Below are 22,297 nucleotides of genomic sequence, written 5' to 3' on the forward strand. Positions count from 1 at the left end.
GTTGTACATGTTATTGACAGGATGTATGTGACAGCCGTCATGAGCAGCAAAGGACATGCTTCCCCCTTGGGGTTCTGAGAGAGCATCGGTCTTGGTTGAATAACTTTTGTGACCCACGGAATGATTGAAATATAACTTTTAGCTTTTCTGAACACAACTGTTTTGCTTCCTGGCCTTAGTCTCTGGGTGTTGCTTCTAAAAGAATCTTGCTTTCTAGATTCTTCCCTTGCTAAGTGCATGTGTTCACACCTCTTTACATGGGTTTTATTCAAACAACCTTAATATCCCAAATAATCTCTTTCTTATGGCTTCATATGTAGTATTTAATTAGAGGGGAGAATTATATACCAGTAGTTACTAACCCATTAAAACAGTCCCCCTTTAAGAAAGCCTTATGTCAGTTCATTTGTTGAATCTCTGAAAGACTTCACATGTTAATAGGAGCTTTACTGACTTGTGTGGTCTGAGCTGAAAATATTGTATATGGTAGTGACTCATTTTCTACAATGCTGATAGAACCCTGACTTCTTCATCAAAATTAATATGTAGTTTTTCATGAAGCATTTCTACAGAAAAAGCCTATCCAGGAATTTGCCTCAGTTACCACTGTAATGGAAATGTTCCTTGTGATTTGGAAATAGATACAAGTGTGGTGGTACAGTCACCATATTTATTGTGGTGCATTTTTTTTATATCTAAAAGAAAACTAATACATCCCCAACTAGACCTGTGCTCTTAACTAAGAAGGAAGTCAGATTAAGGGGCATGATTCATTCTTCCTGTCATTCAGATCTCACTGGAAAATTATGTCCCATAAAATCTTTAAAAGCCCACAGTTTCCAGACCCCACTTGCCAGTCCTCTTAGAGCTAGGTGAGGATCTCTGGCAAGATAATGGTCCCAACAACAACAACAAAATGTTCCTGTAGAGGATTTTAGTAACCAAACAGAAACATGCTCCATTTTCAGCCACACTTTCCTTCCTTTTACCTCCTGTAGGCAGAACAATGATTCTTGCTGCTCATTTGCTCTGGGAATGTTTTATCTGAATCATAGTAGTTTTGAATAACAAAAACAAATGCCTCAAACACCTTGGCAAAACATAATTCAATTAGTTTCAGATCTGTTGCGATAAATATATCTAAAAACATCTCTATGAAAATCACATCAGTTCTGGTATGGTCTTTAAAAACAAAAAATGCCATCTGCCTGAAGGTGAGAAGAGGGTGAGAAGTGCCTAATGACTTTGTGTCCTTCCCACTGCTGTGTTTCTGCACTAATTAGAGCTGCCATTTTATGTCTGTTTGACATCACCTCCTTTGGTGAATTCAAAGCAGAGGTTGAGGATTGGTGATCTTTTTTCAAAGCAGTAACATTATAAGGACTAGGTTTTTGTTATTGTATTCTCTCTCTCTCTCTCTCTCTCTCTCTCTCTCTCTCTCTCTCTCTCTCTTTCACACACACACACACACACAGCTCATACAAACCTTGACACAAAGAAAGGAAGAAATTAAGCACTTGCCCTATCTAAGAAAGGAAAAAAAACACAACTAGTTGTGTTGTGTGTGTGTGTGTGTGTGTGTGTGTGTGTGTGTTTTGTTTTTTTTCCTCTGCTGGTCCCAGCACTCCTATTCAGTACCTCTTGGTACTCATTACTTACTTGGCATTAATGTGGATTTAGAATCTAATTTCAAAGGATTTCCTCCAGATGTAGTTCTTGTATTTATCAATAATGCAACCTTGGGAAATATTGTTCACGTAAAGCATTTAAAGGAAAACACCACAGCAACATAATTTTTCTGTGTGTATGTGTGTGTGTGTGTGTGTGTGTGTGTGTGCTTAAGTTCAAACAGTTTTGTCTCATAAATATGTAAATCTGGTCTGCCTGTTTTCCTATCCCTGAAGCACACCTGAATTTTGTTGCCTGTCTCATTAAATCAACATAAAGAGCTCAGTGAGGCACAGAGCACAAGTTTCTTGGCCACAACTCCTAGAACCGGATGACTAGCAACTCCCAATGTGAAATGATGAAGCAGAGACTGGAAAAACAGGACCCAGAGCCTTTAGTGACATATTACATATAAGAAACTGGTCAGACCCAATTTTCTAGTTTAATTAATGCAAATATCAATTTTACAATAGATTTAACAGAGGGTCCATGTTATATAGGAAGCCGATAGGAGAAAACACAAGAACATCAGGCCCCGCTCCTGATTGATGCATCCCTGTGGGTGACTCAGAACTAGCTCAGCAGTGATATTTGTATCACTGATCCCCAACCCTAGCCAGGATTCAGAACCGGCTGAGAAGCATATAAAAATTCAGATGTCCAGGCCTGGCCCCTGAGAAGAATACAATAAGCCAGGGGCATAACTGTTAAGTACAGTTTATTCTACTTGAATAGTGTTTTAAAGCTTATACTCGGTGTTTATTTCTTTAATTATGACACTGGTTGTGTCTTTACAAATATATATAAATGCAAGGATTAGTTCATTATTGGGCTCCTTCATTTCAATAATTAATAATTAATTCTTTTGTTACTATAATTGCTTGCTATTTTGTGCAAGATTAGGAGATGCTGTTAATTGTATACAGTCTGTTCAATACATAGTAAGCTAAAAAAAAAAAAAAAGCAAACAACTGATGGTTGTATTTAAATTTGGAGACTAGAGCAGAAACTTTTAAAAGGTACCATTTTCCTCTGTGATAATTATAAGTAGGTATCCATTTTTTAATTTCTTTTTCTTTTTCTATTCTCCACTCTGCATTTCAGGGACTACTTAGTCTATATAACCCTAGAACTAATACAGACTGACTTGTATCATCTTTACATATATCTTATCAATGAAAAATTATTTATGGGACAGGGTTAATAGTAGTCTGACCACATCATTTCTTTTCTTTTAAAAAAATCAAGTATAACATAGGGAAATCTAGTAGAAAAAAATACTGAACTATGAACAGGTTCTCTATTCTAGTCTTAACGTGGTCACTAACCAACCATGTGGCTTTAAGTGGGGAGGGGATCTGCATGTTTTCAACTGTAAAAAGGTACTTAGTGATTGAAAACTTGAAAGTTCCCTTCTGGTGGGAAGAGTCTATGTAGTTTCAAAATATTAAAATAGCTTAGCTCTCCACTAAGTAATGCATGACCTCAAAGAAATCCTTCCACCTCCTCACCTCGGTTTACTTCTCTGTACAACCAGGCAGGATAGATATAAAGAAAAGGGGTGCACTGTAGAACACCTGGTCAAATATACTGTGAAGAGTGGATACTGTTGTAATTCTGCAGCTTAAATATGGTTTTAAAAAGCACATGTTTTATTTGTACTTTGTTTCTAACCTTGCACTAGAATTGCAAAAAAAGGTCAGTATTATTATCATGCTAATTATTTTGCCTAGCTATGAATGAACTCAAGTAAGGGACAGAGGCCAAAAACCACACAGAAATGAGATTAGAATCTTGTGTTTCCATTTTGGGTTACAAGATCAGAACTCTTTAGAAGAATACGTAACCCCCAGAAGATTCCTACGCAGCTAAAATCCTGATTAATGTTAATGCAATGTTAGCATAGCAAGTAAGAATTCATGATCCCTGCCCTAAATGGTCATCATCTCCAGCCACACACTTTCCACCCTCACCTTCCACTCCAGCTAAGTCTTCCCTCCATGCATTTGTGCAAACCCTGCCCATTGTCCAGAATGCACTCTCCCTCCTTTGCTGGTGGCTAGTCCCTATTTTACTTTAAGGTTCAGCTCAAACAGCACTTCCTCTATCTGGCCTCTCCTCCTATCTGGGTAGGCACCCTTTGTCTTGCCTTAACTTCTAGGCATACATGTATTGTGCTATTTGTATGCACATGTACTGTGATAATATTAGCCTACTGTTCCAATGCTCTCAATAGACAGTGAGCTTCTTGGTGGTAGAGACTGTTCATTTTTGGACACTCAAAGTCCAGCTCAAGCATAGCTCCAGAGGACACTCATTAATCTCAAAAGAAGGAACCAGTAGCCAGCATCTATGAAAGACCTCAAGCTGGCATTAGGAATGAATTTCCCTTTCTCCCCATCCTGCCACCTTCTTTCCATGGTTTGAGGCCCAACCAGATACTATTTACCATGTTGTATTACCCAAGTCTTAGATCCAGAACATAAGGAATCACTTAGCATAGCACTGTTAGGTCCAGTAATTACTAACCACCTGTGGGACTCTAATTTTAATGTAATTAAAATGAAATACTCAATTCCTTAGTCACTAGCCACTTTTCAAAAGTTGAACTGTGCCTAGTGAATAAATACCATATTAGACAGCTTAGACAGAAAACATTTCCATATCCCAGAGGTCAGCATTGACTTAGGGGCTTCAGAAACACCCTCCCAGTAACAAGATAAAAGAGCTGGAGAAAATGCCATCAGAATGAAAACACTTAGTCCTAACAAAAGATACTTAGCAACCCATTTATATGCACATGAAGGATTAAAGCTGGGTAGCTGCTTCAGTCAGAAATGTTTTTATTAATGTTATTTTATACATACACAAGAGATAGATTAAGATCACCTTCAGAGCAGCTTTTACTCACTGATAATTGTAAGTTATATTTATAATTAAAATGTATTTATACTGTACTTATAAACCTCTTTGCTTGCCTTCTTACAATCTTTTTTAGAATCTGGGAAGATTACAGAACATAATTAAGGGATTTCAGCTTTTGTATTTATCTTAACTTTGCAAGAAAATTATAACTAAATTAATGGGGGTTTAAAAAAAAATAGGTTTAGGTAGGTCTCTTATCTCTAGTAACAGGAAAAGCCTCAGCCCATGGTGGTTTAAAATTTTTCAGAAATCATTATCTATTATCTCACTTACTGTATCACCTCCCCAATGTTTCTGAACAACACAAATTTGGAACCAATTAAATGGTTTACTCAATAGAATGTATGTGCATTGTGTTTGCATGAAATGTATTTATAACAATTTCTCAGTGAAAGATGCAGGCATACTTATCTCGGAAATTTGATTTTTTTTCTGAGCTAAAATTGACTCATAACTTTGGCATAACTTGGCCTTTGGCATAACTTTTATGAACATTAGAACAAATGAACATGACCTCTGTGACATCTGTTTTGAGACAAAGAATAAATGTGGATAATACCTATGCTAGTGACCAACAAGTGAACCAGAGAGGAGGCGCTGTGTCTACCTTTATTGTGAAATATAATGGGATGTTTTTGTCCCTAACCTGACATACAGATTACAGTCATATCAGAATGGAATTCATACAATTGTGGAAATTCAACAGTGTTAAAATTTGCTTGGTGCAATGGAGGTCTTTTAAAGAAAGGCATAGTGTGTTTAAAAGCCTAAGCATTATAACATAATGAACAATTGTTTCTTTTGCCCAAATCCTATTAACAGGTTTTAATCCTTAGTCTTTTTTTTTTTTTAATTCTTTTTAAAAAATATATTTTTATTGATATTTTACAGAGAGGAAGAGAGAGGAATAGAGAGTTAGAAACATTGATGAGAGAGAATCATAGATCAGCTGCCTCTTACACACCCCCTACTGGGGATGTGCCCACAACCAAGGTACATGCCCTTGACCAGAATCGAACCCGGGACCTTTCAGTCCTCAGGCTGATGCTCTATCCACTGAGCCAAACCAGTTTCAGCTTAATCCTTAGTCTTGACCAGGCAAGGGTATGGAGACTAAAGGAGAACTGGGCGATACTTGATGGTGAGCATACACATCTATGGAAGGAGTAACTAGATACTTCATTGTTGTGCCTCTTCTCTTCCCCCTGTCCTACAGGAAGTGGTGTCAGATGAAAGGCACCAAGGCGGACAGCTACTGGAAGAACCAAAGTTGCTGCATTTCAAAGGGAATACCTTTAGTCTTCAGATTTCTGTCCTTGACATCCCCCCATTCCTCTGGAGAATCAAACCATTCACTGCTTGCCAGGTACTGGCCAAATGGGTTTCTAGCAAAACAGCTTAGCTTTAACCAGCAAGCGTGTCACAACCTTTGAAGAGGGTACTCTTGACTTTCCTCCTCCTTAAAAGTATGGATATAATCTCAGAACTATCAGAAAAATGTAACAGTTTGGGCTACACACACAGGTAATTAAACGTATTAGCATAAATGTGCAAGTTTCTAACTGGTGGGAGAAAGGGAGCTTACAACTTAGGTAATGCTACATGTCTCCTCTCTCATGTTCAAATGGTTACTTGACATGTGGAAAGCAGCAATTTAATAACTTAGAGCAAGGTTTATTTGTTGGTTTGTTTTTATTAAAAATCAGTTCATTATAATATGTTGTTTTAATTATGTTCAGCATTAATGAAACCTCTTCAGGATGATTTTCACTTGTAAAGAACTATGGCTGACCAGGTGGGAACAAGAGGTTTATATCCTGAATATATTAATTGCTTGCTATCAAATGAATTGGGAAAGATGTGAAAATTATAAATTGAGAGGCAAAGAAAGGATAATTCTCCTTAGAATCCTTTCTCATATATATATATATATATATATATATATATATATATATATATATAAAGGATAATTCTCCTTAGAATCCTTTCTCATATATATATATATATTTATATAAATTATATAGCTATAGTTCATATAACTATATAATTTTTTAAAAATTGCAAAATGGCCTAGAGTCTCCTTGGATAACTTTTAGGGAATTGGAGTAATTGCTTAGCATAAAAAGATCTCTTAACATATGACTCTACCACTGAATTCTATGGAAATTCTCAGTAAGGTTTGTCATCATTTGCAGCCAGCTGGTCTACCATCGTTTCTGAAGTCAGAGTCCCCATGCTTCAAGTGACCGGACACTTCCTTAACTCTGAAAAGGCTTCTGGTGGACTCATATTGATCTTAAGTCACAGGAAGCTTTCAAACTTTTTCATTCTGTCCATCAACATCACCTGCACAGCCCTTTGCATTTTTTTTTTAACTTTTCATCCTTGTAGCATTCATTAAATTAAAAAAAAAAATCTTGCACAAGGCATACCAGCTTGTCAGAATGGGAACAAGCCAAAGCACAAAGAGAAAAACCTTCACTGCATCATAAGAGTTAGAAAAAAACTGAACTGCCAACCCTTTCAATTTCTAAAATACAGAATTTTCAAATTAGACAGGGCCGTACATTCCTATTTTCTTTTCATACTTTTTTGTTACCTTGGGAATTGCCTCTCTCTGCACAGTTTTAGTGAATTCAAAGGAACAATAATGTCTCTCACATCCCTGAATGATTTTGGGGGGCACATTCAGCATCTTTGCGCAGGGAGGGATGTTTTCTACGGATGAAGACTTTGTTTAAGATGTCCTAGACCTATGTGTCTATTTCCCAGAAAGCAGTATTCAGTTTCCAGTCCAAATGGAACATTAGGATATTATTAAAAACAAGCACTAACATTCATGTAAATTCTTCCGTATTAATCTTTATAGGTTTAAGGGTATCACTTCACTGGATCTAATGCAAGTGACTCAGTCCAAAGTCACTATTAAGTTTAACGCGTTGAGATAAAAATCCAGGTGAAAGAACCATAACCTTTTAGCAGTACTTAAACAATAATTCCAATACCAGGGATTTCTAAGAGAACCCTGGGTAGAGAAGGCTTGGGAGTTAAGTGCCTGCGTACCTCAGATGATACAACAGGGCCAGGCAGAGCCAAAGGGCATTGGCTTACAGGAAACCCAATACAAGTTAGTGTTGGAATGGGCTAGAGGTTGTGAACATGTATATATCGGCTTCTATAATTGAGCATAATTCTAGAGAGTCTTGGAAGGCTGAGAAATAATTTACTTTTCCCTATACCAGGAGGCCTGCCACTGAGTTTTCATTTCCATTTCATTTTTCTTATCCACAAATGGCTTTCTGCTTCATTCCTCCTCTCTCGCTACCATCCTTACCACCAATTTTCTTGCCCTTGTCACCATGGAAATTTCCCAGCTTGTGTGTCTATAGATTGTGCGTGTCTTAATGGCCATGCTGAGCTTGCTCCCAGGCATCCGATGGAAGCATTTTGGGGAGGGTTTGTGTTTGGCCTGCTTGAACCTCATGTGCACTGACATCCTGGGTATAGAGAACAGAGAATGGCTTTATATTAGGACTTAGTGGACAGGAACTAACAGAGCTACTGTGGGATAGAAAATCTCAGGACTGTTCCTGACGTATTTCATGGATCTCTTCTGCAAATGGAAATCTCCCTGTCACCGTTCAACCTCATACATGGAAGACTTCTGGTACCCTTTTCTTCTTCTTCCCACCTCCCTTTCTCTGACTTCAAATCAGGAATATGAGAATCAACAAATTCCAGTTGGTACCCAAGACCTACTCTCCTAAGAATCATTCCCATTGGCTTCTGGGAAGGGTGGAGTGTCCCAGGAAGGTACCAAGCCTGGGCAGAATCCAGTACCTAGAACATTTCCTCTATAAGATACCAACCAGCCACACAAGAAATGTTTTCTGAGTGCTATGAGTTCAAGGTTGGATCCAGAGCTGTGAATGAGAGCCTATATAGATTTTAAATCCTGTTGGTTGTGGTTCTGGGGGGGAGAGGGGGGTGTTACACTTTATGGGAAGTATGCTACAGAGCCCTATTGCTTATGAAGCCAGGTATGTGTGAGAGGACAGGGAAGGCTATGAGTTCTTAGGTCTGGCTGCAGTAGCATCCATCAAATTTGATTCCAAGAAAAAAATGAGGCCCCCAGTGCTAGTCCTCAAATCGTCATCTCGGGCTTTTTAAGTCTCCTGCCACAATTAGGGTTCTGCTATTGTGCCCTCCACAGATTAGAAACCCTCCCCTAGGAGGTAAATAGCTCCGCTCTCCATAGGTCCCTGGAACCTGACTGCCACTTAATCACGATTTCATTTATTCCTCGCTGGCTGTGGGGTGGAGACGGTGTAATAAACAGTACACCATAAAATATTAATTTATTTTTTAAATCCTACAACACACAAAGTCAGGCTGTCACCTCCCCAGGATAAAAGCAGCTGTCTTTTCAGCAGGCTATGTATCTTGGAGAACCCAGTGTCTGTCTCCTGCTAGGATATGATTTACATTCTCTCCATCTGCCAGCAACCTAATTATAATGGGAATCAAAATGAAAACATTTCCGGAATTCTTTAAACACTCATAACTTTGCTACACTTTGTCCTTCCATATTACTTTCCCCATAATTTCTCTCAGCTCAGTGAGCATCTTGGTGGCTTTTATTTTTTGTGTTTTTGTAATAAATGCAAGCAAAGATGATTGCCCTTTTCAAAACACACTAATCATAGTGCTTCTAATTCTTTCTAAAAATGTTTTGTTGAGTGCTATTGGCAGCTGCTACTCAAGTCAACAATAAAACTTATTCTTTTGATACTCTCTTAAAATCAGATTTTTTGAATGTTTTGATTGTGTGCAGTGGAATGGAAAGAAAAAAGGATTTGTGTGCGCTGATGCTCTTATCTTTCTGGAAGGAAAGATTATCTCTGAAGTGGGCATTACTCTCCTACCTTTCTTCCAGTATTTTTAAGAAAATATAAGAAATTTAGCAGTAATATTAGAGAAGACATTTTTCAATAAATGGACAATGTCATGGGGGGGAGGGCGTAAGGCAAGGGGCGGGTAGCTTTACCAAGGACTGACATCCACTACAAAAAAAAAAAAAATGTACATTTGTTTAAGAGCTGGACCTTGAATTCGGCTCTATCTGGACCTGCAATCCAAGAGCTTATATTACACAGTAATTATTTAAATTGGAATTTTAGAAACAAAAACTTCCTTAGCTAGCTTAGTTAGGCAAAACCACCTTAGTTAAGAAAAACTGCCTTTTAACCAGAGAGCCCTATGTTCTAGTTCCTTTTATTGAAGAGATGGTATAAAGTAGCTCTATAAATATTTAGTGGTTTGAAAAAGAGAGTTCATAGGGCAATAGCCGAGACCGGTTTGGCTTAGTGGATAGAGCATTGGCCTGCAGATTGAAGGGACCCAGTTTCCATTCCGGTCAAGGGCATGTACCATGGTTGTGGGCACATCCCCAGTGGGAGGTGTGCAGGAAACAGCTGATCAATGTTTCTCTTTCTCTCATCGATGCTTCTAACTCTCTGTCCCTCTCATTTCTTATCTATAAAAAAAATCAATAAAATATATTTTAAAAAAAGAAAAGGAAAAAAAAAAAAGAATAGGGCCACAGATGATGGGAGCCCTTGAGAGCCAGGCAGGGGACTGGGTTTAGCATGGTAGGCATCAAGGGGCCATTCTGGTGCCCATGCTAGCTAGAGAGTCTGTGAAATGTAGGTTCCAGCCCCTTCCATGTGGGGGGGGGGGGGGGGACTGAGGATGGCAAGGATGGTGTTGCATCCTAACAGCCCACATCTTACCCAAGATTGAAGTTAATGAAACACCACACAGACACACACCAAAAACAAACAGCAATGAAAACACACCACACAGTATCACGCACGTAGACATTTTCTGAGCCCTTTTTTCTACTTCCTGAGACAAAGGTCCACTGCCTTTTCCTTGATTCAGGATCAAGAGCAAACAAATAAAACCAAAAACCAAAGCCCTTCCATTTCTTGCTGGGATGTGGGGTTAATGATTCAGTGTTTTCTCTCATACTCCCTGAAGCTGACTCTCCTCTCTTCATTTGTGTAACTATTTAAAGTACACCCCTTCTATCCCCGCCCCCCACCCCCAAAAGTATCCAAAATCAGGATCTGTGAGACTACTGCAATGAAAATTAGGAAACAAAGTGTGTACAGTAGAGCTCAGGAATAACCAGGTAACTCATAGTTCCTCAAAGGGAGTAGACTGAATTCTAATCATGGCCCCTGGTCTTATAACACATGCTGGCTTCACTTCCAGTCAACTTTCAGAATATCTAACTTCCAGGCCACCTTTCAATGTTAATATTACAGAAAACTACATTTATGACAATACCTAAAAGTGCAAATTAGTGAGAACAGAGAGAGAAAAATTGAGGATGAACAGTACTAGAGGGTGATCATTGCCAAGGACCTAGCCCAGTATAAGTAGGCATAAGAGACTTTTTAGTAAATATTCTAACCTCAGAATATCGACTGACCTCTATTTCACATTATCATAAAGTCACAGGCCTGAGCACACTCCATTCAGTGCCAGGCACTAAGTGGTAATGGGGTAAAGGGTGACCTATATAGATTTTACAATCTTCCTCCTCATATAGTAACAATTGTTTTTGCCACTCAATTGTCTATAATCCCTTAAGAGTGGGGACCAAACCTAATTTCTTATTGTTTATGTAGTGTCTGCTCATTAGCTGGAACCATACACAGAATTGTGAGAGAAATTACAATAACTGAATGAAGAGTTGGCAAACTAGACTGTTGTGGGAGGCCCACTGTGTTTGTGTCTCTCTCTGAGATGTGCATGTATGTATGTGGTTTTGCAGTAGGTATAATTTTTATGCTAGATACGTCAACATTGTTGTGTTCAGTTAACACAATTCAGCATGAGTTTGTGGTATTGGGACAGGTTCTGGGCAATCAGTTCTGTAGCATAATTTTTATTTCAGTGAGAAAAGGTATCATCCTTCCCCAGGCTTGGGTAGGAAAATGGACCATAGGAGTGTTCTAAGAATCTTTAAGTGGAATAGCATTTTGAGTTGTGTTTGATGCATTCTTTTTAATTGTGTCACCAAGTGAAATCTGAGCTCTTGCAGTGTGCTGGAGGAATTTAAATGTTATCAATTGGAATTGACATTAATTACCTTTGTGCTGCTTGGCATATGCTGGAACATTATTTCTACAACAGTTCCGCCAAAGTCACTCGGGCAATTATCTCTGTTGCAATCATCGTCATCATCACCATAATTATTGCTATTAAGTCTCACTGGAGCCAGGTTCTGCACACCATAGCCCTCTTCTCTCCCTGTCTCCCTGCAGGAAGTCCCATTCTCCCGCGTGTGGTGCAGCAACCGGCAGCCCCTGCACTGTGCCTTCTCCCTGGAGCGCTACACGCCCACCACCACCCAGCTGTCCTGCAAAATCTGCATCCGGCAGCTCAAAGGCCATGAACAGATCCTCCAAGTGCAGACATCAATCCTAGAGGTGAGAGCTAGGTCTACAGGCCTCCTGACCCCATTTCTCAAGGACAATAAGAAAAATATACCTATCATGTCATATTACTACTATACAGGTAGCACTAACTGTTTTAATCCTCATTATTGATTGGACAAGTCATTTGCCTTTGGCAGCTCTACCTTTTGAAAACTGATTATCACCATCTCCCTCTCATTGGCATTTGTCAACTTTTTGAATCCTTATTACTGATAAGGGAAAAATATACTTTTTCTCCGGCTTTGAATTACACTCAGGGAAACAACCCCTCAGAACTTAGGCTCTGTGAAGGGACCTTTGGCGAAGATACAGAGCTTTTTATACACAAAACCACAAGCAGTCTAATAGTCCATGGTAGGCTTGTAACATCATTTGAAACACATTATTAGGTCTCTGTACAATTGAGACACACACATGCCAGCAGGAGGCACAAGGTTACCACTGTGTAGTTTTATGTGCTTCTGACTAGTTTTCCAGAAGTCAATTGCCCATAGCTGTCATTTCTTCTTCAGGGTCCTGGCTCCTTATTGTCTTACAGTTTCTCAGACCCTCCAGGTTCAAGGTTCTACACATCTCCATTTCCATTAAACCTAGACTCAACAATATAATAATATGATAGAGTAGATATTAATCTCATTCCACAAAGTAAAGAAATGGAAGTGCAAAGATGGAAAAGACTTTGTCCAATGTCGTATCACTAATGAAGGGCAGAATTAGAATGGGAGTCACAGGAGAATTCACAGTGGGAACTTTTGTGAAAAGATACCAGATATCTGCCGTGATTGTGATAGGCATTCCCTCCCATTGGTTACTTGAGAGTAGCCGAGGGATAGAATCAGGGGAGGCATGTGATGCTTCTTTTTAGCAATTCTAAAGTAATCCCTGCCTAGTTTAGAAAAGCACATACATTTTATTGTTCACCTATAGTATGTGTGTGTGTGTATGAATATGTGTGTGCATATACACATACACTCATACATATTTCTGTGTAAAGATATAAATAATATATACTTATTCATTTCAACTCGGCAGAAGGTTAAACACATTTTGCACACATACAATTCCATTTCAGAGATTTTGGGGTTTTTTTTTTTTCTTTGACAATATGTAGCCTTATAGCATTATTACTTTCCTTCGTTCTCATGTCAATTCATTGTTCATGCAAAATGAGTATTGCTAATTCCCCAAATAGTTTTCTGAAGAGCGGGTGACTTTCCAAAGAACTGTGCCTCAAAATTGATAGCTGTCTTAACTGACATGTTTATACGGTATTTGCATTCATTATGGTCAATTAGCATTATGTGCTAAAGTAGTTTTGATAGGGAAGGTATATCCAGAAACCTAGGTGGGATATTTTTAGAGTATCTTTCTTGAACAGCCATGGCATATTTAACACAATATATTTCAAAGTAAAATAAAAAACAGAGGAAAGTTTTAAAATAAAAACAAAGGAAAAAAATACCAAAGTTTTCCTTCTGGTATTCAGGAGCATTAAGGAAAAGTCAGAACATAAAGATGCCTCTGAAACAAACTGCCTTAAATATGTTAACAGGTCAACAGAAGAATTTTAAGTTTAAAAGATTTTTATTTTTTAAGGTGCTCAGATATTACAGCTCAAATTCTGTTATTACAGAATATTTATGTAAAAGGAATTGTGATAGATCCTGGTACATCCTGGTATCTTTGCTATGATTTGATACATCCTGGTACTTTTGCTCCTTGCTTAAATAATTTTTTGAAGTGCATGAAAGAAAAATGAGCTAATAACCATAATCTTATCCTTTACTTTCCAGTCACTTTTTTAATGCTTCACAAAGTGTACAATCACTTTGAAATGCCTTGAAGAAGGTAATAACATAGTATATCTTGATAAAAGGAGACAAGTATGAGAATAATACTTAGATATTCAGTGTTGACGTCAGTCATCCAATTTGTAAGCTACTGCATTTTTAGAAGCTTTATGAACACTTTTGATCCTATAAAGATTGTTTTATTAATTGCTCAAGTTTTTTGTTCCTGCTGAAACTTGGCCCAGTATATCTCCATCTCTTTGGAATAGACTGTAATTCTTAGGCAAATTTAGTTCGTTATAATTTCTTATGTCAGAAGAAAATTGATAACTTTCTGGAAAGCCATTATATTTCAAACACCATTTTATGTGCTTTCACATACAAGTACAACCTTTACAACTCCATGGATTACTATTATAACAATCATACATGCTATCACAGTCTCAAAGATGTCAAACTTCTTGTTCAAGGTAATAGAATAGCCAGAGTCCCCTACTGAGATGACTTCAAGACCACAAATTGGATGGATTTCCATACCATGCTACACCAGAATCTCAGTCAAGGAGGCCTAATTTATCAGTCCTAACTATGGGCCATCTCCATAATAAAAGTCTCCTCTTTGGGGGCTTAGGAATTAGTGGCAAACAGCAATTTGTCTTTGAGTATAAAAATATATGAACATTGGTATGTTTTTTCCTTAATATTTTAGAAGGAAGAGATGTAACTATTAGTGAGATGGGCCAGAATAAGTATTTACTAGTATTCTATAGATCTAGAAGGAAATAACATATTTCTTACATATAGATCTTCCTGACAAGAACTGTCTTGATTGAATATCACTCAAGGTCCTTCCAAACTTAGGACTGTCTCACTCCTTGGAAAAGCATACAGCTGGTGATATATTTGATGAATAAAAACCATCCTTTTCCCCTTAAAAATATCTTGTTTTTTGTGGTAGATGGTTCAAGGAAAAGTAAACATACATAAACTGCTGAAAATTTGAGATTAGATGGGGAGGAAGAAAAATAAATTTCAGACCAGATATGTAACAATCAGTGAATCAGGAATAACAGAGCAATTATTAAATTGCATTATACTTCATGACCACTAGGTTTTTAATAAGTTAGTAATAGGGTTTTATTCATTAATAAAATAATAATAATAATAATATAATAAGTAACTAAAACTTTTGAAGATTTTTAAAGATTTATTTGAAATACATTTTTAATAACTCCCCTCTGCTCAAAGTCCTTGTATATTTAGGCTTAGGGCTCCCAATTCCTACCTTACTTTAATGGATTATCTTAGTGTTCTATTTCATGAATTAAACAATGAAACCATGAGAGGTAAAAGAAACACACACACACACACACACACACACACATAATTATGTATGTAAAATAATATTGATTTTTAAATATCTAAATGCAGTGATTATTCTCATTAAAAGTATTTGGTTCTTTATGTTCAACCTCACATCCATCATATTCCTCCAGGCCTCTTATCTACAAGATAAATACAATCATTCATATCCTCTCACACTTAAAAATTATTTCAGTAATCAAGATAATATATCTTTTTGTTCTTTAGAGTGGCTATTATTGTGTCAATCTTTAGAAGCAGGCTGGTTCTTCTTAAATTTAACCGAACTGAATTAACAAATATCACCAATTTACACTCTATAAAGCAACAGTATCACTGATCTAAAAATTATACTAATATGGAAGAGAAGGGAAGAATCATCAAGTAGCTTATTTCATCACTCATTATTAATATTATATTATTGAAGAATCTATTTTTGGTAGCCACAACTTTAATTGGGAATCTTATATGTTACAATTTTTCCTTCAAACAATTTTCCTTATCTTTCTTCCAAAAGTGTGGAAGTTGGGGATGATTTGTCTATTACAAAAAGACAGAATACTTGGAATTTCTCATTGATTTACAACTCCCAAGCTAACCAGGTAGCAGCTGCTTATCTCAGATGTGCAGAGCATGAAAATCTACTGATCCTCTGAATATTTAATTTAAACAATCAAAAAATCTGATGTATCTACAGGATTCTTATTACTTGGCCCAGATGTCTTCTAGAATGCATCATAAATGTTACATAAAGTGTCATCCTTATGCATGGAAAATATTTAAATTTGGAAAATGTATAAGAGAAACAGGGCACACTTAGTAAAGTGTTAGTAAATAGAAAAATACTTATTTTTAGAGTTAATCTCATAATATTTCATTCACCTTCAAGCTATACCACTCTATTCATTTTTTCTGAAGACTTTAAATATCAAGGTGATCTTTCTTCTACCAACAGTGAAGACAGAGCTTGGTGACTTGGTCAATTCCTAGATACCAGGAGGGCTTCCAGAAGCCATTTTTTTGTCTACTGCATGCCTATGGCATGGCTACCTTCAATGATTTCAGCTTCATTAGCAAGACACCTTTTCATGTTAACACATTTGGGTACTATTTTATAATAACTACCATGTTTTCACAGAATTCCTTTTCTTCATCTATTCCTAGTTTCTACCACACTATCTAAGCACATTGTCCTGCCTTAAGTCAGGAAATATGTCTTGTAACATAATAATCATGGCAATTATACAATAAAGTACTTTTTAGGCCTTAAAAATGTGTCAGTCTACATAAAGTTATCAGTGTCCATTCCAGTGTGGCCCATTTCTGTGTGATTTCATGTTGGGTATGATGACCCAATTGCTATGATGTACTGAAATAACAAATCCTCACTGAACAACTCTAAATCAGAAGGACAGGTGCAAACAGGAGGCAGAACCTTCCAGCCTGCACCACTCCAGACTAGTCAAGGTCTCATCACTGACTCATGCCTGGATCATACTCTGCCGAAGCAATTTAATTCTAAAAAAAGACCACATTTTTTTCTATAGAATCACATAAACTTTAAGATGATCAACATACGATCTATTCCCCTTGGTCGCTTTTCTGACAAGTGGCTTCCCAGCCATCATCTTAGGTCTGTCCTGACTCTCAGAGCGTCATCCCTGAGCTGAAATCTGCCATTTGGTAGCTTCATTCTAGTGATTCTAGATCTCTCCCCCAAAACAAAGCAAACAAAAACCATAAAAATATAAGTCTCTCTCACCCGATATATAGTCAGATGTAGGAAGCTGATCATTGTTACTCTCCTGAGGGGAAGAGGCTGCTATAAATCTCCAGCACATGATTCACTATGTTACTGCAGTTATTTACTACTTTAGTAGAGAGGGGAACTTGTCAATCTATTTTATAGAATTCATCACAATAGGCAAGCTTTTTTTGTCTGTATGTGTTAACACAGATTTTCTTTAAAAAATAGAAGTGTTAATCAGGTATGCTTCCACTTGGATCTGATCATGCCTTCCTTGTCTGGTTTCAGAGTGAAAGAGAAACCATCACTTTCTTTGCACAAGAGGACAGCACTTTCCCTGCACAGACTGGCCCCAGAGCCTTCAAAATCCCCTACTCCATCAGACAGCGGATCTGTGCTACATTTGACACCCCCAATGCCAAAGGCAAGGACTGGCAGATGTTAGCACAGAAAAACAGCATCAACAGGTAATTGGGGGCAACTTTTGAAAGAGTAGTTTCCTCGAAGAGCTTTGAAGAATGAAGTGGGTTGGGGGTGCCCTTGTGCTTACCAGGCTCTGGGTTCTTTGATTTCTCTGGCCATATTTCATGTGAGGTCCAGCTAAATAAGTGCTACCCCACTCTGCCTCTGGGGACATAACAAAAAAGCCCTCCTTTGGCCATACTCCCATTTTCAGGCTTGCTAATTGAGCCACACAAATGGGAGGGTTAGGCTATGTCACGTTGGTGAGGGAACATAGCACAGTCTTGAGACAGATATATACAAAGAAGAAATAAGTTTCTCAAACCTCCTCCCTACCAACAGTTAAGCATTAGTTAACCCTTAAAGGAGAAAAGCTCAGCCTACAGAGGTAGGTACCTCCATACAAAAAAAGAAAGTATGAGGATAACTCTTAGGTGTGTAGGCAGAGGGCACTAGACAAGCAAAAGTTTGCTCAGGCACCATGAAAGCATCTGCTGCTTAAATCAACACTGCTCATTATTGAGCTAACGTTGTTGAATTGAGAGTAAATAAGAAAACTCAAGGTGATGCCACCAGAGCACTAGTGATGGGCAGGCAGGTTTTAGCTGCCCTTAATGCGTAACTAGCAAGGGCAAGCATTGACAAATAATATATCTTCTCTCCCGAATCCACCTTGCATGCTCTAGAACAGGGGTCTTCAAACTACGGCCCACGGGCCACATGCGGCCCGCAGAGGAGTCTGATCCGGCCTGCCAGGTTTTTTGGGGAGTGCAGCCGAGGTGTTACAGTAGGAATCAGTAGTTCATATAGTCCGGCCCTCCAGCTCTCTGAGGGACCGTGATCTGGCCCCCACTTTAAAAAGTTTGAGGACCCCTGCTCTAGAATGAGTAAAAAAGAGAACAAGTAGTTTTGCCAGGATCATTTTATTTCCCTTTTCTATGAGACTATTTTTTTATTTTATTTTTTATGCAGTGCCTTAGTTTCCTACTATTTGGCTGGCTCTGTCATTTCCATTTTTTGTTCTTTACTGTCACAGACATGCTACCTGTTTCTTTCTTCTATGAAAGTGAGGTAGATGTCTGCCAACAAAGAACAGAGAGCTGTTCCTATTCCAAAAGGGATCCAAAATGCAAGAGTAAGGACCCCACTAGAAAGTAGTCAGGCTCACCGAGGAAAATCAGAAGGATTTTGCAAGAGAAAATGGAATTTACAGAGATAGCAGGCCCAAAAAGAACAGATTCATTCTTGAAAGGACATATATAGATAATGAAAATATACAAAAGTGAGTCAGAGGACAGGGAAAAAAAATTAATTTGAATATTTCCCAGCAACTCAAACAGGATAAGATATCTCATTTATAAGATGAATACCATGGCAAGTTTGCTTTCTTAGCAGCATGGCTACAAGAATGATAAACTAATTCAGAAAACAGATTTTGGTTTAAAATAACATTGTGTTTGAAATCAAAAGATCTACAGGGCCCTCCTTGTTCAATCCACCTGGCTATAAAAGTTTATATATTATTTTTTAATATACTTCTATTGACTTCAGAGATGGAGAAGTAGGGAGAAATAGAAACATCAATGATGAAAGAATCATTGATCAAATATCTCCTGCACACCCCACACCAGGGATTGAGTCTGAAACCCGGGCATGTGCCCTGAATGGGAAATCAAACCCTGGCCTCCAATAAGTTGTCTCTCAACTACTGAGCCATGCCAGCCAGGGAATAATTTATGTTTTTTAATTCATCATTTATAAGAAGTAATTACCACAAACTCTTCAGAGGTTCCATGGATGCCGTCATTAATTTGCTGAATGAGCTTGTGCATGTTCCTGCCTTGTTCTATTTTATTCTCCATTTACAGTATATGTAAGAGAACTACAATGACTGCCTCTAAAGACATTAGTTTCTGACCTTGAACAGCAGGGAAAATGCATCTCAAACTGGGAGACTGGGGTTCACATCTTTTTGTCTCTGAGCTCTAATGAGCAATAAAGGGCTACACAGGAGCAGACTTCCCCCCTCCAGGGTCCAAGGTCAAGAAATGTGAGCACTTGATGTGTCTGTTTGTGGGCTTGCTTTTATTTTAGAAGATTCCCTTCTCCAGGAATGTCTAAGCTTCCTTGACCTAAGAAATATAGATGACCTACTTTCTGAGAAATTTCTAACATGGTCCCTAGAAAATGTCATTTTTCCAAAAATGCTAGTTACTCCCTTTGACATTTTCACAATGAATAGCAAATTGGAATAGCATGAATATATGTATATATGTAATCTACTTCTATCTTTAAATCTCATTTAGTTAACATATTCAACATCAGTGAATGGCACTTCCTGCCCTCCCCTGTATTCTCTAATTTAACTCTCCAAATGTACTCTAATTATGAAGTAAGAATGATGTAAACTAGGGGTCAGCAAACTTTTACAAGATTCCTCTGTTGGGAAGGAATGCCACACAGTATATAGTTTAGACCAGCAGTCACCAACCAGTGGTCCATGAGGTCTGAAATGTTGGCAACCACTGGTTTAAGAAAACCAGTTTGGAGCAGTGGTCACCAACCGGTGGTCCACGGATCACTGGTGGTCCGTGAGGTCCAAAAGGTTGGCAACAACTGGTTTACAACATATGGGGTCTGTTGCAACTACTCGGCAATGATTCAGCTCTGCTCCAGTAGTGTGAATCAACAGAGCATGGGCATGAATGTGTGCCAATAAACTGTATTAAAAAACAGGCAAGGACCCCTATCTGTCATAGTTTGCTGGCCCCTCATTTAAATGAGCCTGCCCTTACTCAGTAAAACTTCCATAGGATCTTATTGCTTCAGTCAGAGTCTCATCCCAGCCTCTTAGGAGGGGAAACACAGGGTAGGGTCTTCTGCAGGCTGCTGTGTTTCCAGCAGAGATGGCCACCAAGGCATTCAGAGAACAGGAGAAAGAATGCTGAGAATCACCTTGCATCATGTTAGCTTTATTCTCGTTTTGCAGAAACTGTCGGATGCCTTTTATGTTTTCATTAATGTACCGAAAATAGATTTTCTTCTACATGGGAAGAAACATGTGACAGAGACGAAGGGGATTTTCCTATGCAATTTGTCACAACTTTCTATTGTGTAATCCCGAATCACTGGTCTTGCTCTCATGGTTATAAATGATCTAGTACAGAACTGATCATCAACGTGTGTAAGACCACAGAAATCTAACACTGTCAGTATGCCCATATACTGTATTTGGCTAAGAAAGCTTTCTGCAGCTTGATAGTTCATCAACTGTGGCATCACAAGAGAAAGATAATCACATAGTTCATCTTTCTATGCAGAGAATTCACCGACATTGATTTTGTGACAATGCATTTACCTGATTCATCCCCTCTTCTTAATTTCCAAAAGTGTTAAAAAGCTAGTAAAGCATCAGCCCTCAAATCATGAAGGAAGAGTTTGCAAAGGAAGTGGAGGGAATCATTTGCTTTTATTTACTTGCCTGTGAAAATGCTCTTACCCTCTTTTTGGTAAATGCAAATGTCACTGATGATAATCTGCCTTTTTTGCCAAACAAGTTTCTACTTAGAGCTGAATAGGAGAGAAAAGAGATGAAATATGAAGTTAAAGGCTTAGTAGAGCAATCGATGAACATGTGAAAAATGCCAGTGCTGTGCTATAAGGCACCAACACAGGTGGCCTTGCAACTTGCCTGGCATATGGATCGCGCTAAATAAGCTCCCAGACTAGCAAATAATGTCATAAGTAACAGTTGCGGTAATAGATTCTGTGAGCAAACTCTATTACTCAGAATCCATACCTCCTGCATATCAAAGCTGAGATTGCACATTTATTCTATAAATTCAGCTGCAATTATTCTCAGTTTCAGTGTTCTTGACCACACATGATGGGTAGAGGGATAGGGCTGAGATCTGAAGAATTGATTGCACAGGAGTTGATGGTAGGCAGCAGTGCTGAGGACTAGGTAAATTAAATAATAATGGAAGCTGCTTCAACTCTAAGTATCCTCACATCTCTAAACTTCCACAGCACTTTGTATTTTTATGATACTTTACTTTTTTATTACAGTTCCACATATCATATTAGGGGAAATTCAATAAACTTTTCTTAAATGAATGACATGAACTTTTTCATTAGATAGTATACTTGACCTTAAACACTTGCCTTCTAATAAATAGAATAGTTATAACAAGCATCAAAGGATGTTGAAAGTTGGTCTGAAAAGAACATTGTGGAGAATGCCTCTGTTCTCTCAGATCATGGATAGTACCTGAAAGCATTAGATAATTCTTTTTTAAGATCTCATGATTTTCATTGTCCAGAAACCCTTCTGAAACCATAGCCAGCTTGACCAAGTTGTTATGGGAACAGGTGCCGGATAAAGTGCATGAGAGATAGGAGGATAAATAGAGAGAAGGCAGCCAAAATGGAAGAAAGAATTCCAAAATGGAAAACAGCAGATAAATTACATCGTATTAACACTTTTAAAGAAAATAATAGTATACTTATTTGAAAACTTGTAAGCACTTCCAAAGAGACAGATTTCTTATTGGTCAACTGGTTGAAATAGTTCAAGTGTATTTCAGATGGTAGTGTTCATGGGTGATGGTGAAGAAATCATAAACAAATGAAATACATCAAACCTCGCAGCTGATACACACATTACTATAATAACTTGTTTTTCCACCAAACCTTTTAACAGGACCTCTAATGACAAGCAGAATCTTCTCACCCTAAGGTCATACCCTTTCATTCTTTCTGTCCATCCCCTTAATTGGACACACAGCAACGGTGAAATGGCCAGAGGGCAGTGGGAGAGGACAGAGGAAGGT

General features: G+C 38.0%; 1 protein-coding gene across 9 annotated transcripts in view; it reads left to right on the forward strand.

Moving 5' to 3' along the window:
• Positions 1-22,297, forward strand: part of UNC5D (unc-5 netrin receptor D) — a 495,999-nt gene that overhangs the window by 463,372 nt on the left and 10,330 nt on the right. For 8 of the 9 annotated variants that reach the window (XM_084879252.1, XM_084879254.1, XM_084879257.1 and 5 more), the window contains 3 exons: positions 5,810-5,959; positions 11,931-12,095; positions 17,292-17,470. In XM_084879252.1, coding sequence (XP_084735378.1) covers positions 5,810-5,959; positions 11,931-12,095; positions 17,292-17,470 — 494 coding nt within the window. The remainder of the gene's footprint in view (positions 1-5,809; positions 5,960-11,930; positions 12,096-17,291; positions 17,471-22,297) is intronic. The other variant, XM_084879255.1, reaches the window with a different exon arrangement.

The sequence above is a fragment of the Pipistrellus hanaki genome, assembly GCF_964339955.1.
Source record: "Pipistrellus hanaki genome assembly, chromosome: 3".
In the NCBI taxonomy this organism is placed as follows: Eukaryota; Metazoa; Chordata; class Mammalia; order Chiroptera; family Vespertilionidae; genus Pipistrellus; species Pipistrellus hanaki.